Source organism: Strix aluco, chromosome 11 (assembly GCF_031877795.1).
Source record: "Strix aluco isolate bStrAlu1 chromosome 11, bStrAlu1.hap1, whole genome shotgun sequence".
Taxonomy (NCBI): Eukaryota; Metazoa; Chordata; class Aves; order Strigiformes; family Strigidae; genus Strix; species Strix aluco.
Genome location: NC_133941.1, coordinates 8,131,082 through 8,147,606, shown reverse-complemented (window position 1 = coordinate 8,147,606; position 16,525 = coordinate 8,131,082). Strand labels below are relative to the sequence as shown.

The window sequence follows — 16,525 nt, the reverse complement described above, 5'->3', positions numbered from 1 at the left end:
AGGCCAGCCCCAAACCAAATGTGGCTGCAATGCTGGAGGTTGGCAGCAGCTTCTCGCAGCTCGATCTGTGAAGGATTTCGATAGAAGCCTGAGGCCTGAAGCGTGACTCTCCTAAACCCTGCTCCTCTGCTTCCCGCCCCGCGCCTAGACGCCGTTCCTTATGTTAGTTCTGGAGAGTGAAGGGTCCTGGGTGTGGAAGCCGGTTTAAGTGTGGTTCCAGGCCAGCCTGTGGGCACGGCCAGGCCGGCCCCTGCCCAGGGAGTGCTGATAAGACAAAAAACATTTGAAAACACAGCTCGGGTGGAGGAGCCGCCCGGCTGGCGGGCAGCGACCAGCCTGAGGCTAATCCCACCTCCACGTTTCGGCTTTATTCATCCCGTCGGGTTTAGCGCTCCGCGATCAGCACACGCTCTGTCCCTGAGGATGCCGTCCGAGGCTCCCGGGGAGCACCGGGGAGGTGGGCGCAGGGAGAGCCCTCGGCTGCCCGGGGCCAGGCGCTCCGGGGCGAGGGAGGGAGGCGGCGCAGGGCCCCTCCGCCGGCCGGGGTTGCTCCGCGCCACCGGGCCCCGGCACGGCACCGGGGCTCCATGAAGGCCCGGGCGGGGAAGGCGGCTGCAGCTCCCCGGTCTGTGCTTGAGGGTTCGGGGGGAGCGGGCGGCGGGGGGGGTCCCCACCCTGTTGCCATAGAGACTGGCGCCCCGAGCGGAGGCCTCGCCTGGCGGACGCTCTATCCCGCCCCGTCCCCAACTCGATAGGCCGGCGACCGTGGCGGCGCTCTGGCAACGCGCCGCCCATAGAGGCTCTGTGGGGCATTGTGGGAAGCAGAGGGAAATATGGCGGATGGTGAGGAACCGTAAGTGCCCTGTATGTGTGTGCTCGGCCGCCCCTTCCCCCGCTTCCCGGGGACGGGTGGGCCCCGGGGTCCCCTCTCCCTCCTCCCCGGTCTCTGTAGCGCGATACTGACCCTTCTTTTATTCTCTCTCTTTTAGGGAGAAGAAAAGAAGGAGGCTAGAGGAGCTGCTGGCGGATGGGTTAGTGCGGGGCTGCGGGCGAGCGGGCTCCCGGCCCGGGGCAGGGGCAGGCAGCGCTTGCTGAGGGGCGGCTGGTAGGTCAGGGCGAGCCGCAGCCCCGCAGGAGAGGTGTGGGCTGGGAGGAGGCTGCGGGTTAGCTCAGGGCTGCGGGGCCCGCGGGAGAGGAGCTGGTAGGGGCGACCGTGCGTCCGCGGCCCGGGGCCCGGCCAGCGGAGAGGAGGGCGGGGGATGGCGCAGTCCAGGGCCGGGGCGGGAGGAGGGAGCCGGAGGAAAGGTGTTAGGTGGGTCAGTGTGAGGAGGGGAAAGGCGAAAGGGCGCTTGAGCAGCAAGGACTGGGGAAGAGGAGTCTCCTGGGGAGAGGACCAAGGGGCTCACCCGGAGTGGGGATGGGAGTTGCGGGCTTGGAGCTTGGCATGAGTAAAGGCTGGTGTGCTGGAGAGCTTTGTGACAGGAGCGGAAAAAGCTGCATTGCCGGTCAGGGACCTGGGGAGGGCCTCTAGCCTAGAAGCAGGTGACTAAATTTTGGCTGAAAATTAAAAATTCAGGCTACAGAACAGTTGCCTCTGCTTATTAAAACCCTAAATTCTATGCATCTGTCTTAACGGCCGTGAAAACTAATGCTCAGAAATCTTTAACCTCATCTGCTTCCAACCCCTAACTGTTCCCTTCCATCTGCTTGTGGCCCTTTTCCCAAAGATCACAAAGCAGACCTGCCTCCCTGAGCGGTGGACTCACAGGCCGGGCGTGTGTGTCTTGGGGTGAGGGTCACAAAATTCTTTGGGCATGTTGGATTGAGGGGGTGCATGCCATGTCCCTCAAAAGCATGGAGCTTTGGAGATGTGAAGGTGGCAGGGAAAAGTCTGGGCCTAAAGCAGCATAAGGACTGTGGTGCTCTGATATTTTAAATAAAATTAAAGCCATTTGATGAAATAAATAAGAGTTTTTTTAAACTCTAATCGTACAGATAGCTGGTAATGCTGTAACAACATGGAAATAAACACTTAAAAAAGCTGTCTCTGAAGTTAAACATAAAATCTCAGGTTGAGTTATTGATGTTTTTCAGATCTCCACAACGTCCAACCCTGTAAAAACCAAACTACAGTATAACCGCAAAAATGAAACTATATCTTACCGTTTTATCACTTGCAAAGGAAAATACACATCTAACCAGAAAAAGAATACTGCTGCTTGATGGCTGTTTATATGGACTGTATAAAAGGATTAGAAAATAAAAAAGTTCTTAATGTCACCAAGCATAGCTTCTGCACTTGTTTCCAGAAAAGTTTAAAATTATAATGTAATCCATAGAAGCAATTATTGTGATGGTTATTGAACCATTTTGTTTGCTTAAGTGAGTGCTTAATGCACATCCTCAACAGATGAGCCCAGGGTTCAATGGAGGGAGTGTGTTATTTATTCACACCTTCCTAAAAACTAATTTTTGATGTAAATTGTGAAAACTGGGGGAGATGCAAAAGTGCAAGTCAGAAGTCAAAAGACCTTTGTGAATGCAAAAACATTTTGTAGATCTTATTTAACTGCTTATACAGTAAGTAACTTACCTACAGTCAAGTTAACTAGGAATGAGTTCAGTCTGTAATCAAAATGTAGGCAAATTATGATGTATTTATTCTTGCGCTTTAGTGAAGTTTTTCTCTGTTACTGAAAATATTTTAGAGAATTAGTTGCCTCTAAGTTAAAGTTACTATGGACATAACTGTGTTGTTCATCTTCTGAATTCTGTGAGGATAAAGGCATTCGCTCTCTATATGTTTCCAGTAGATTTTCCTTTTGTTTTGAGATGAGTCACCAGGAAGTAATAATAAATTCTAAACATTACCCAACAACAGTTATCGATACAAGCGTTCTTCATATTACTTCACAGGAGGAAGCTAATAGCACACTCCTTATCACTGATGACACAACCTTTCATGCTCGGGATTGGCAAAGCTCTTTTATAACGAGCTTAGTTTTGTATTAACCTAGAACATAATAGTTCATATATATTGAGTGGAGCTCCTGTTTAAAAAAGGAAGTGCACTCTGTTAAGGAAGGGCTTGTTCTGTGTAGGTGATGATCTTATGTTAGAAAATTACTTAAGGGAGCTGATTTTGAGCCTTTCCAGTAAGTCTCTTAACAGTTTAAATTTATAGTTATGTACTACTAAAAGTGACCTGCAAAAAAAGAAAAAAGGTAGTGGAGTATTTGATGTAAAATTCTGTCTTGAAAATTTAAAAGACGATAACTGCAAACGTTCCTTTTTGCAAGTGAGACTGCTAGTGCTGACGGGCTCAGGAGATGACTGAAAGATGGGGGGGTTCTAAATTGCACAGTACCAATTGAGGGTGAAGAGCATTCAAGATTCATATTATTTTTAACACTTGTTTAAATAAACTACTATGAAGATTCAGAGGAGACAATTCTGGAGCATGTTGCTGTTATTTATTCAGTGCCTCACGACTGTGGTTACATACTGATAATTCTAAATATGATTTATGAACTTAAAAAGTGTCAAAAGAAGGATACAAGACTTGACTGATGGAAAAAAACATCACCCTCAAAACCTAAGGGGAAAATCACTTTTTCTGTGTCCTCTTTAAATATGAAGAAAATAAAAGCAAAAAGGGTAGACCCTTTTTTCACTTCAGGTCAACTTTTACTAGTAACAGCTAAATCAGTGGGATTTATTGAAACACCTGGGGTTTTTTTCCCTCTATGCATATTTGTATTATTGCTTTCAAGTTCCACAAATAAAACCCACTCATGCAAATGTTCATGCACATGACTTACATGCATAAAGAATACGCAGATGCATTTGTATGAATGGTAAATAATTTCTTTATTTTTAAGATATATAAAGAAAAAAACAACATTTTGGAGATGTGGCTTTTTCTCTATGATTTTGCAGCTGAATTTACTGTGTTCTGTGCAGAATGGCTGTTGATGGTGGGTGTGGGGACACTGGAGACTGGGAAGGTCGCTGGAACCATGTAAAGAAGTTCCTCGAGCGATCTGGACCATTCACACATCCTGATTTCGAACCAGGCACTCAAGTGAGAAACACTTACTTTAAATAAAAAATCTGTAGCGTGTGTTGCAAACAAATGTAAACATTTTCATTAATTGACCACCAGTAGTGTATGAATACTAAAACTGCATGAAAAGCTTATATTTTAATCAGTTTGATTCTAGAATTATGATTCTAGAAGAACATACTGTATTCTTTTTATAAGCTTGTATTTCTAAATTGTTCGCTGTCAGCTACAAGCTTGCTGTCAACGTATATATAAATATATAGCGACATATGAATTATGTTCTGTCTTTTGAGTTCCACATAAAAATGGAGAGACAAATGCTGCTATTTTTCAATAATTAGATACAGTAAGGAATTTCTTGTACTTAAAGAAGGAATTAAGGTTAATATGAGTACTTAAGAGAATTGGGAAAGATGTTTAGTAAGGAAAAGCAAAATTTAGACAGTTTTAATTACTACATCTTCCCTTTTCCAGTACATTTTGTTTCAGAGCTTACAATTGAATGTATTTTACTGTTACCTTTTTAATGTACTGTTCCATTATTTACTAGTTTGAGGCTGGAGTCTAGTAGAACAGTTCACAGAAAGTAGTTATATAGTTAAAAATTTCAGTTCTTTTTAGCCAGCAATGTTGCCTGTTGTCTGTTTCTTTACATTTATTTTGTATTATGTATCAGTAAAATATTTGGAGAAAGAAAACATTGTCTCCTTAAACCAAATAATAATAATAAAGGGGGACCTTGCTTTTTTCATGGTCAAAAGTACTATAAAGAGAATACTGATATCAACAAAGCTCTTGCTTTTCTGTAAATTGTGATTTAGGAACTGTATGAACTCAACAGCTGATTAAAGTCCAATATGTTATTACTTTTGCAAGCACAAACTGTTTTATTGATCTAAGTTGTTTTATGTGACACTTACTAGGCACTGAAAACTTATACACATTTATAGGTTATGAAGCAAAGGACAAATTATACTTTTTCCTATTTAGTGTATTAATTTGTTGTTTTATATTTTCTGCAGGCTCTTGAGTTTTTGTTAAGCACATGTAAAGTACTAGTTATTGGAGCAGGAGGATTAGGATGCGAACTCCTGAAAAACCTGGTAATTACTCAATTTTCACCCTTTGCTTCTTAGAATCTTCTTTTTTTTTCCTTGAGGAAATGATCTTTTCTACTTTGCTAATTTGGCACTTTTGATTGTATATCGCTACTAAATCTCGAAGTTCTAATCAAAATGTATAAAATACATGACGATACAAACAATAAGCTTGAAGAAATCACTTTGTTAATAAGCTTGAAAGGTGGTAGTCTGATATGTTGCATGTTCTTTATTTGCCTATTTCAAAGCTTGTCATGAGGAACGACGTGGTGCTGTTTATGAAATGTTGACAAAAGTTCACTTGCGGCCTTAGATACGGTCTAATGTTCGTAATTTTCCCTAATTACCAAAATCTAGAGAAATGAAGTAAACTAGGAACAAATCATGCTCATAGTGATACAAAGAAGGGTTGTTTGGAATATAGTGGCTAAAAGGTATCTTTTCAGAGGAAAAGTGATACTTTAAACTGCCATAAGTAGCCAGTACAAAGTTTAGTATTAACAGTCAAAGCTGAATTTAATTTCAGTTTATTTTACATTTTTGGATTAATTCAAAGTGAGATTAGATTGCTGGAATTATTTATGTTCTTTCATAGTGAAATTAGTAGAGCCAGCCTTACTGTGTCTATGGTGACCTTCATGTCTGTGGAATCTCTTTGGCCTTCCCGAGTAGTGGCTCTCAGGTTTTCCAGTTCCTCAAGATCAGTAAAATGGGGGTAGTCTGCAGAGCCTGAACGCTCCCTCAGAGCTGCTTCTGTATTGCTGAATTCAGCCTATGTCGTGACAGCTTTATGAGTTTTTTATTGCAATCCTCTATGGAAATGGCTAAGGAGGAATAGGTGACAGTGTAAGAACAGGGAAGGAATGTGACGGTACTTCCCTGGAGTACAGATTACCAGAAGGTATTTTGTGGTTTTCTTGATATGGTGTTAGTTTATAACGGATTCTTTCCCTATGTGTTCTGAAAAGCAATTTTGAGATGTTTGAAATGCAGTCATGGGGTCATGTGCTGTCAGACATTTACCCAATAAATCTGTATGAATTTTTATCCTCGCAGATGCTTATATTTATTGTAGTGTATCACTGTTACCATCCTGTTTGAGTTTGATAGTTTAGACTAATACTGTACATTTGTATGCTTCTATTTAATAGTAAGAATTTCTGTCTGTATGGATTCCATTGAAGATGTATGGATTAATATAATAAGTTATTATGAAATAACTTTTTTCCTTAATTTATATCAATACTTATGCATTGGTGTACTTTACTATAGAATTTACGTACTGCTATTTCAATATTTCCACAGATTACCTCCAAGCTTGAGATGCTTGATAAATCAGCAGCCTCATGTAAAGCTAGGCATGCCAGACCCGTTAACTTAGGGGTTTTGCAGTTCCAGCACTTGTGTACACTCTTGTTCTGGCTGCTGGTTTGTTACTGCAATGCTTAAGCAGAATTTTACTCCAAGAAATCATGACAGCTCCAAGGCAGTTGTCTTTCTTTGGGAATTTAGTGCTGGTGAATTTAACCTCTGCCCAGAGCTACTGTTTTATGAGTTTATTGGGATATAACAAATTCAATCTGTTGATAGCTTGTTGAGAGGGAGGATTTGTATAGGATGAGGAACTTGATAAGTCTGCTGTATGCGCTCAGTTCCCATCTTTTCAAAAAGGTTTTGTCATGATTTATTTTTATCATTTTCAGAAAGATAAGCTCGTAAGTAAATCTAGATTCTGTTCACATGTGTTCATGTCTTTGGCACAATGAATATAAATTTGATAAAGACTCCAATCTGTATGTTCGTGATGTCCCAGGCTTGCTCTTCTCTTTAGCAGGCTCTCCCAGCCTGCTTTGATAATATTGAACAAAAACTGAACATTTATCAATGGTACAAAATGACTGTTCAGCACCAGGGGTATCCAATATGACATACAGAAATTCCTGCTGATTTTCTTACAGAAATTAATTTCTATTGTGAAATACTGTAGTCCTGTTGTTCATTTGTTAATCAGTTCCCAATACAGCATTTTCAAGACTTATTATTCATGGGATGGCTCTGTTTATTCAGAAAATGTAAAATGAAAAGTTTGGAAGTCTTTATAGCAAGATGGAGTCTGAAAGGAAAAAACTTAGGGTATGGGACTCAAATTTTTTTGGAGTCACTTCAGAACTTCACAACACATTTCCTTTCTCTAAACCCAGTGTTTTACAGCATTTATTTCCCTTTAACCACAATTCACGTTGTTTCTTTATGCATGACAGATGTGTTTACTTGATCAGACCTGCAATACAGTGTTAAGACAATTTTACTTTGAAGTTATTTGCCAAATCTAGTGATGGCCTGCATGCACAGAGAGATCAAGCAGAACTTCTGTCAGAGGTTCAGTATGTTCTTAGATAGCAAGGTGACTTTTTGTGTTTGCATTCTGTTCCAGCATTGAATGCAGTGAGGAATGCTGGCTTATTTTGAACTGTGATTTGGGGGTGGACATATCAGACTCACTTATTCTGACTGTGAAAACTGTGAATGTTCAAAACCTTAAAATTTTAGAGAAATTAAACTTTTTTTGGTTTTCTAATCCTGCCAAGCAAGGAAGTGCTTATGGTATTTCTTCAAATTCTGCATTTTTTCCCCAATGAACGCTTTCAATTTACTCAGTTGTGAGGGAATACTGCACATTCCCCTTATAGATCAGCCTACTGTTGGCTTCCCTGTGTTATGATTAGGTAGGCTAAAGCAATACTGCGTTCAGTAGAACATTGTTTTTGACCTTTGAAAAGTTACTAATTCGATCTGTCTAAATATCAGCATGAGCAACCCAACAATGTTCTTTAACAAAGAATGACCAGATACCTGTCTGCACAGGGAATAAAGAGCAAGTATGTTTGTTCCTCCAAAGGTTGCTTTTTTGGCATGTGGAATGAATTCTGGAGCACTGTAAGCATTTAATTTCCTATGAAATGAAGTTGACTATCTCTTTTCACAGGCACTGTCTGGCTTTAGGCAGATCCATGTCATTGACATGGATACTATAGATGTTTCTAATCTTAACCGACAGTTTCTGTTTCGGTAAGTGATATTTTCACGATTTGACTTTTGTTTTTTTAAATATACCTAAAGAAAATATGTGAAAACGCTCATTATTTTTCTTGAACAAGATGTCATCAAAGATTCTTGACTAAGCGTTGCATGTGATTCCTTCTTGTTTTGAGATTTGTGGTGTCATAGTTTGTGCGTGAAGAAAATTAATATACATTCTTTACCATTCAAATACAGCTAGTGACTAATGGAAAAGGTGACACCAAAGAATAATGCAAACAGACTCAGATACCAGTTCTTCTGGTGCCCTTTTCTTCCAAGCAAAATGAAAAATTGCTGGATTTTTTTTTGGTGCTGATAACTGTGGTTACATGGACATATGTAGATAACTCTGGGGCTCTCATATCTGATGCTTTACAGGGATGCCTTAATATTATCCATATCAATGAATTGTCCTACAGTAACAGTCATTTAATTCAGTATTGCAATGCATAGAGTCTGGAAAGATTGAGTCTACTAAAATCATGCATTTCAAATTGCTTGGGTGTTTTCTCAGACCGAAGGATGTTGGTCGACCAAAAGCAGAAGTTGCAGCAGAATTCCTAAACAGCCGCATTCCCAACTGTGCTGTTGTAGCGTATCCTTTTATAGAGAAATAGTAGCCCTGGAGTCTTCAGAAAACCTAGAAAACTGTAGGTGGTAAGACTATCTAAAGTATTTTGCTGCCATCCTTTCTTTTTCATACAATAAAGAACAGTTTCATTCAGCCGATGATTGAGAATTCTTTCTCAGTGACATTAACATACAGGAAATATGCATGGGGAAAGAAGGCTAAGCTTGTAGAAACCATTTTGTGTGTTTCCACTGAGCCTTTTTATTCAAATGCAATATTCTTATTTTCACTGAGATACTAGAATTACAGGTTTATTCACCAGAGTGTTTTGTGTACTGGTAGGAGACATTAGTTTATAAACACAGAGTAGCAATTACTGATACAGGACTTGGTGAAACCACATGTTTTGAGCTTCCTAAATAGTTTGCCTGCTGAGCTTTCTCCTGTGTGTGACTGTTACACTGTGTCCCTTACTTGTTTTGTCAGATGCTACAGCTTCAGCTGTGGGAATTTTGAATCTTTCAATCACGTAGTTGTTTTTTTTTTTTTAGAAGTGTCATATAAAAATTGTACTATTAAATTAGATAATATTTTGGCTTTAGGTTAGCAAGAAAACAGTAAACTATAAATATATTCCTTTACTGGGCTTACATTCAGGTATTTTAAAAAGATTCAAGACATGGATGAAAGCTTCTATCGACGTAAGTGGTATTTGTTTGCCTGCCAAACACCCACTGGTGCTGTAGGGGAACATTGCAGTTGTTACTGCTTGCTGCCTTTCCTGGTAGTTAGAGTGCTGATTACTTTAGTCTTCTATAGTATACTGGAAGTGGAAGTAACAAATAGACAGATCTTAAATGCTTCTGTCACGTAGGTAATCTGGGGGAGATAGTTAAACTACAGTCAGTTCCTCTGTCAGTCTTACAGACAGAATACTTTGCTTGTCTTAAGAAGTATGCATTAGTATAGATTTTAAATAACGTTTTTTTTCCCCTAGAGTTTCATATTATTGTTTGTGGGCTGGACTCTATAATTGCAAGAAGATGGATAAATGGCATGCTGGTAAAGTCTTCAATGTTTTTAAAGGCTGGTTATTCCTTGAGTATAGATAATAAAATTGAGCAGATTTGTGTTGAATGTGTCGTTAAAAGGAAATAAGGGCTGTTGAAACTCAACGGCTTTCTCTTTCTATTTAATTCTTCTTGTGAACAGGATAAAATGCATGCTCTCTTACCTGCCTTTTTCTTGAGGAGTGTTGGCCAACATTTGTGCAGTGCCCTGCAGGGGTAATTTCAAAGTTAGATTACATTATTTGTGGCCTTGTGCATTTAGGTTTTGAAAACCATGAGAAGGGAAGTTCCACAGCCTCTCTGGATGCTCCCATTGTGAACTTTTTTTTTCATTAGCCAAACACTATTTATTGTGCTGCAACTTGTAAATGTCATCTTTTGGAGCCCCACTGTTACAAAGTGGTAGAAAGCTGGTCATTGAACTAGGTAGTTTTATCATTGTGAATTTGCTTATAAAATAATGATCTTGAGTATTTGCCAATATTTTAAAAACCCAAACATAAACAACAAATCAAGAATTAAACCACCAAATCCTTCAAAGCAACCAACCATTTGTTCTAGTATACTATAAGGAAATAATAGCATCCATCAGGGGGGTAAGGGGAGGAGGAGGTGGAGGGTGAAGGTGGTAGATGAAGTCCTGCGCACTGACAAGTAGTGTTTTATACACTATGTACCCTTAAAATAAATTGTATATTAAGCTTTCAATCTTGTGGTGTACCATTAAGATTAAAATTTTTAGGATTTTTTTTCTTTCTGCAACTTGTTTAAACCCCCCCCCAAAAACCAAAATGAACAAAACCCAACAAAACCCTCTACCTTTATTCGTTAGATGTCATTTTTACATTATGAAGATGGTGTACTGGATCCAAGTTCCATCATACCTTTAATAGATGGAGGGACAGAAGGTTTTAAAGGAAATGTCCGTGTGATTATTCCTGGTATGACAGCATGTGTTGAATGCACACTTGAGCTTTATCCACCACAGGTAATTACAACCAGTGATACTTCTTTTTTTATATTCCTCTGATGTGCTTGTTTCTTTTCCTAGTACTATACATGATGTATTACATGCTTTCTTCTGGTTTGCTTCCCCTGCCCACACCAGGTCAATTTTCCCATGTGTACTATTGCATCTATGCCCAGACTACCAGAGCATTGTATTGAGTATGTCAGGATATTGCAGTGGCCAAAGGAGCAGCCTTTTGGAGGTAATTAGTTTATTTCACTGGTGCTAAACTGCCATTTCTCCTTGTAACTAATTTGTTTTGAGTTAGGTATACACAACTACTTTTAATAAAACAATCCTATCTTTTAACCTTATGTGGCTCCTTGTTGTATTGAATCTAAGCCTCCTCTGAGCTGGTGATGGATTTTCTCTTCTCGGACTCACTCTCCAGTTCCGTATTTGTTCATGTGTTTCTTGTATTGCACAATGACTCAAAATGTAACCTGTAACAGCTCTACAAATCTGTGAAGTTAAGATAGTTTGTATATAGAATATGTTAGAATTTAGGATGTTTGTAGAAATCATACTTTGATTATTTAAAGTGTCAGGTTTTAATAGCGTAATGGGGTATTTGTTTTAACCCAAATTAAACCAAGGGATTTTTTTTTTAGACAAAAAGAATGCTGTATTTCTGAAGAACTCTTATAGCTGTAACTTACCTGTAAATTCTGAACTTTGCTGTAGAAGGTGTTGCGTTGGATGGAGATGACCCTGAACATATACAGTGGATTTACCAGAAGTCTTTAGAAAGAGCATCACAATTTAATATTAAAGGTGTTACATACAGACTCACCCAAGGTAAGGATATGACATTTCACTAAGTTTGTGGCATTTGCAATTAGGCTGGATTGGCATTCTTTGTATTTGTTATGACTAAGCTGGCAGCTCTGCTGAGAAAGAAATAGTTCTTTTCTCCCTTAACATCTTAAAACAGAAACAAGCAGCTTGTTTCCTGTGCCAGCACAAATATTTTTATGATGAATCAGATGTTTAGGCATTCATCATGAATTGGAGGAACTTATCTGGGGCAAAACTGAACATTCTTTTTGCCATTTTATTTTTAACCTGGATCAACTCCACAGCTTACACTACCCTGTGACCACTTTTGCTGGGTCAAAGAGTAGGAACAAAAGAATGTGATTGCCTCTTTTAGCAACAGCAACACTTTATACCAGTTTAGGCTGGTTAAGGCTATAGCATCTGTTCTTTACTGCTGTGTACGCCTCTGTTCGCATGCAGGTGCAGAATGCAGCCACTCATTTAATCAGTATTTTAAACGCTAACCAAATAGGTAAGAAGTGGAGAATCTCATACAGAATCTCCAGAATATGTGGTAACTTCTATCTATTCGTTGACTTGTAGTAGTGAGAATGCATTTGAAATGATGGGCTTGAAATGCCACACTTGAACCCCAGTGTGTGCCTTTCTGTTAAAAAAGGGCAGACTGATTCTTTGTGTATCTTCCTCAGATTCCACCTAGCGTATTGCAGATAGTCTTCTTTGCAGCAGTTTATACTGCCTTCTCTAGTAGTATTTTTTTGGTACAGATAAATGTGAACTCCAGTTATGAAATATATTTATGTACATGCAAATGGCTGCACAGTTTTCAGCATTTGAAGATGACTTCATTATAAAGTACATAGCAGAAAGAAAGCAAAGATAAAAGTTTTATGCATGTTTTCTCAGATATGAAGAGATACAAGTCAATAATGAGAAGTCAGAGGAAATTCAGGCTACTTAGGAATTTGCTGTCTTTTCGGCAGGCCTGAAAAAAAGAGGAAACCTCCTTGTTGCAGATGTACAAACTTGTACGCATAGGAAATCTTGCTTTGTATCGGTGTATGTACTATGCTGTTTGACTGGATGGGCTCAGTATGGAGAGTTGGGTGAAGATGCCAATACAGTTTGGCAAGCCTGTTCTTGCAGGAGGAATACCAAAACCAAGTATCTTTACTTCATGCATTTCTCCAGTTAAACAGGAATAGAACTGAGTTTTAAATTAATTTCCAGTGCTAAATGCAGAATATATGTTTTTATAATCTGTTCACGAGTTCTCTTTGTGTGATCCCTTCTTTTTCTCAACATGCTTGATCCATTTCTAAAACTAAAAAAGTGCCAAAGTACTTGAGCAGCATGCCATTATACTTTATTGTTATAGAAATTCATGGAAACTGTTTAAAGTACCTTTGGGTACACCCTTCTGTAATTATTCTGGCTAGAAGTTGTCTCTCAGTATAGTTTCTTGGAAAAGACAAAGCTGTATGTTTTGTTTTTACAGGGGTGGTTAAACGAATTATTCCAGCAGTAGCTTCTACAAATGCAGTAATTGCAGGTATGCTGAAAGAACTCATTTCACTTCTGCTTTACAGACTAGAGTTTCCTAAGGCAACAGTTTGGAATTGAGAACTCAGGAAAGATAATAGTAGTTTTGAAATGGGTCTGATTTATTCTTATAGTCTCATTTCTGTTTTCCATAGAGAAACTTCATGTGTCTGTATAAATTTTAAGCTCATGTATGATTGTAGGAGTGAGCAAAAGCATTTGAGACTGGGAAAAAAATAATTGGAAAACATGGTATATATGTTTAATGTAGTCTCAGATTAGGGCTGAATCTGTGGTGTTAATGTATAGAACTACCAGCTACCTTCAGATGTTTATTTTGCTCTTTATAAATTGTTATACTTGAATTTTTTTTTTTTGTCACTACTTCTCTGGTACAACTCTGTGCACTGATGTCTGCATGGTCTGGGATAGAACTAGAAAGTGAAGAAATTGTGTTTTTTTCTCATTCCAGCTGTTTGCGCCACTGAAGTTTTTAAAATAGCCACAAGGTATTTATTTTCTTATTAATAACATACATGATTTCCAACATAATGCCATGTATTAACACTAATATATTTGTCATTACAGTGCATACATTCCTCTTAACAACTACTTGGTGTTTAATGATGTGGATGGATTATACACATACACATTTGAAGCTGAAAGAAAGGTTAGTGCCATTAAAGGCTTGCAGGGTTTTTTCTTTGATTTTTATTGAACTTCTGCAGTTTGTGTGTATTTCTGAAACCTGGTATTGAAACTCTGGGCCCATAGCACTAAAGAATAATGTTTCTGAAGTTTTAAAAGCAGAAATTACAATGTTTTTAGTCTGCTATTTCTCCAAAGTATTGTTTTTAGTGTGTAGGAATATTTTTTAAACTTCAGTGGTTTTGGGGTCTAATAGTGATGACAGTGGTGGTCTGTCCATGTAGAGTAGCAGGACTGCTTATCTCCAGATCAACAGATGTTTTATTTGATGTCCTGGTAATGAAATCTTTTCTTCTACCCATCAATTTACAAAAAACTATTGCATGGTATATGTAATGGCATATTTAATTTTTGCCTGTTTAGCTGAAGTTTCTTAATATGTGGAAAAATAGCTTCTGGTATAGGGAGGTTCTTCAGACAACTATTTCTGTGGTGTCTGCTGGTGCAACATTGGTATCTCAACTGTTTCTGCTATGCTACCTGCAGAGGAAAACATGATTGATTTTTTTGAAAGGGAATCCTCAAGATTTGCCCTGTAATATGGGAAATGTGGTTTACAAAATTAACAGGAGCAGTCTTAAGAAGACTCATAAGCCAGTCTTCTCAAAAAGAGGTTATGACAGCAATTGATTTGAAAGTTTGTAGTCTCAGATTTTATGGTAGATTAAATTTGTACTTCATAAAAACTTAGTTGCTGTTGGGAGCCAGTTGAACGGTGACAGACTTCACAAGGTATTGGGTTTTGTCATTATTATTTGCAACAGTATTAGTATTTCTAGAGCTAAAACCTTAAAAAAAACCCCACAAACACACAAATAGTTTTGAGACCTTATTAGCAGCATTTTTGAAATCATATTTATTGTAATGTGCATTCTTGTGCTACTTTGTTGTAGGAGAACTGTCCAGCTTGCAGCCAGCTGCCCCAAAACATAGAGATTTCCCCATCAGCTAAATTGCAGGAGATCTTGGATTACTTGACAAATAATGCTTCATTGTAAGTGTGCAACTATTCTGACTTATTTGATAATTTTTGGTAGTTTAGTGTTTCAAAAAGGTAATTTCTAAATGTATTTTTACCTGATTGTCTTTTTTTTAAAAAATGTTTTTTATATAGGCAAATGAAATCTCCTGCAATCACAGCAACTATGTATGGAGGAAATAAAACACTTTACTTACAGGTAATCTGAACATATGTAATTGCTTTAATAATCTTTATTTATTGAAATTTACTTTCCTGAATTGGAAAGAAAATGTTTTGGTCTTTTTTTTTTTTTTGCAGACAGTAGCTTCAATTGAAGAACGAACAAGGCCAAATCTTTCCAAGACACTAAAAGGTATCATGCAGTTGTCACGTGTAGATTTTCAAGATAGTGCTCTAAAGAGGAAGTCAGTCAGTTTTATCCCTCCATATGGCATGTTTAGTGTTATTTTGCACTGTGCAGTAGAATGTGCTTCATTATCCTTTTACGTGCAATATACCTTTCTCAGGTTGCTCAGAGATGAGCTTCAAATTGCTTAAATGTGAAGTGTGGGCAGATGTAGAGAAAACATTGCAGCAAAGCAAGCTGATAATTGATATAAATTAAACATACTTCAATAGTGTTTTATATATTTCTTGACAAGGTCTGTTAGTTTCCTGGTTGAATTAGATTAATATTAGTTCAGCTGGTGAGCTGTTGGCACCTTTATTTCATTGTGTTTATCGTTTGTGGGAATGGCATTCACAACTTTTGTTTTAATTTAAAAAAAGACAAACCACATGGGTTTGTTGTACTTATACTTTTCTTTCTGTTTCAGAATTGGGGCTTGTGGATGGCCAAGAACTTGCAGTTGCTGATGTTACTACACCACAGACTATGTTGTTCAAGCTTCACTTTACCACTTAATTTATTCATAAGTAAACTGCATATACAGCGAGAGAAATCTGTACCCACCTTGTAAAACAAACGTACTCTGGGGGTGTTAAAGCAACTGAAATGTTCATGTTAGTACTAGCATTGTTGAAGGTTAGGTAATGCAAATGAATCACCATATTTCGAAATTGTACGTAGAAGCCAATATTTGGTGGATTATATTTGTATAAATGCTTATTAATGTACAGAACTCTGATGTATAGGAATACACTTTTTTTCCAGTTTTTGTTGTCAAAACGTCAATGCTAATACACTTTCAGACACATGGAAACTTTAAGGTGGCCAAAAGTCTTGTATTCAATGCATGTGTGCACATGTATGGGCAACGAGAAGACCCTTCAGAAGGAACCACAGCGATCTGGCTTTAAATTGTAGCACTCCTATACACTTGCTGAGTCACCTTAAAGCCAAAAGAGAGCAGTAGATTAAAACGAGCATTTTCTTCTTATTTGCTATTGATTTGATCAGTTTTATGAAAGGTGTTAAGTACGGAAGAGTTTACTTTGTTTACAAGCAAACATGAAAGGACAAAATGATCAACTGTACATGAAAATACAGACATCTCCACTCGCAGTCCCCAAGCAGCCGCTGTGTATGGTATTGCAGCATTATGTTCAAATATCATTGGTGCTGTTAAGGTATTTATTAATAAAAAATCCTAAAGACACCTTAGATTGTGGCTTAT

At 38.5% G+C, this 16,525-nt stretch overlaps 1 protein-coding gene across 7 annotated transcripts; it reads left to right on the top strand.

Moving 5' to 3' along the window:
• Window positions 1–790: 790 nt before the first annotated feature.
• UBA3 (ubiquitin like modifier activating enzyme 3) lies at window positions 791–16,512 on the top strand. 7 transcript variants are annotated; one of them, XM_074835961.1, is made up of 19 exons: window positions 823–864; window positions 990–1,031; window positions 1,728–1,789; window positions 3,964–4,084; window positions 5,089–5,169; window positions 8,153–8,235; window positions 8,762–8,842; window positions 9,476–9,519; window positions 9,816–9,880; window positions 10,721–10,876; window positions 10,997–11,099; window positions 11,582–11,695; window positions 13,176–13,229; window positions 13,692–13,728; window positions 13,808–13,889; window positions 14,821–14,921; window positions 15,042–15,105; window positions 15,207–15,261; window positions 15,725–16,512. In XM_074835961.1, the coding sequence occupies exons 1-19, from the start codon at window positions 841–843 to the stop codon at window positions 15,811–15,813; spliced, it is 1,458 nt and encodes a 485-aa protein (XP_074692062.1). In that variant the 5' UTR covers window positions 823–840; the 3' UTR covers window positions 15,814–16,512. The 7 variants fall into 7 exon arrangements, with proteins under 7 accessions (XP_074692068.1, XP_074692064.1, XP_074692062.1 ...); XM_074835962.1 differs by having other exon boundaries at window positions 833–843; XM_074835967.1 differs by lacking the exon at window positions 1,728–1,789 and having other exon boundaries at window positions 791–853.
• The last annotated feature ends 13 nt before the right edge of the window (window positions 16,513–16,525 follow it).

Coding starts and splice junctions, on each gene's coding strand:
- UBA3 (XM_074835961.1), top strand. CDS start 841: ATGGTGAGGAACCGTAAGTGCCCT. Junction 9,520..9,815: donor GGATGAAAGCTTCTATCGAC/GTAAGTGGTATT, acceptor TTTTTCCCCTAG/AGTTTCATATTATTGTTTGT. Junction 15,262..15,724: donor TCTTTCCAAGACACTAAAAG/GTATCATGCAGT, acceptor TTTCTGTTTCAG/AATTGGGGCTTGTGGATGGC.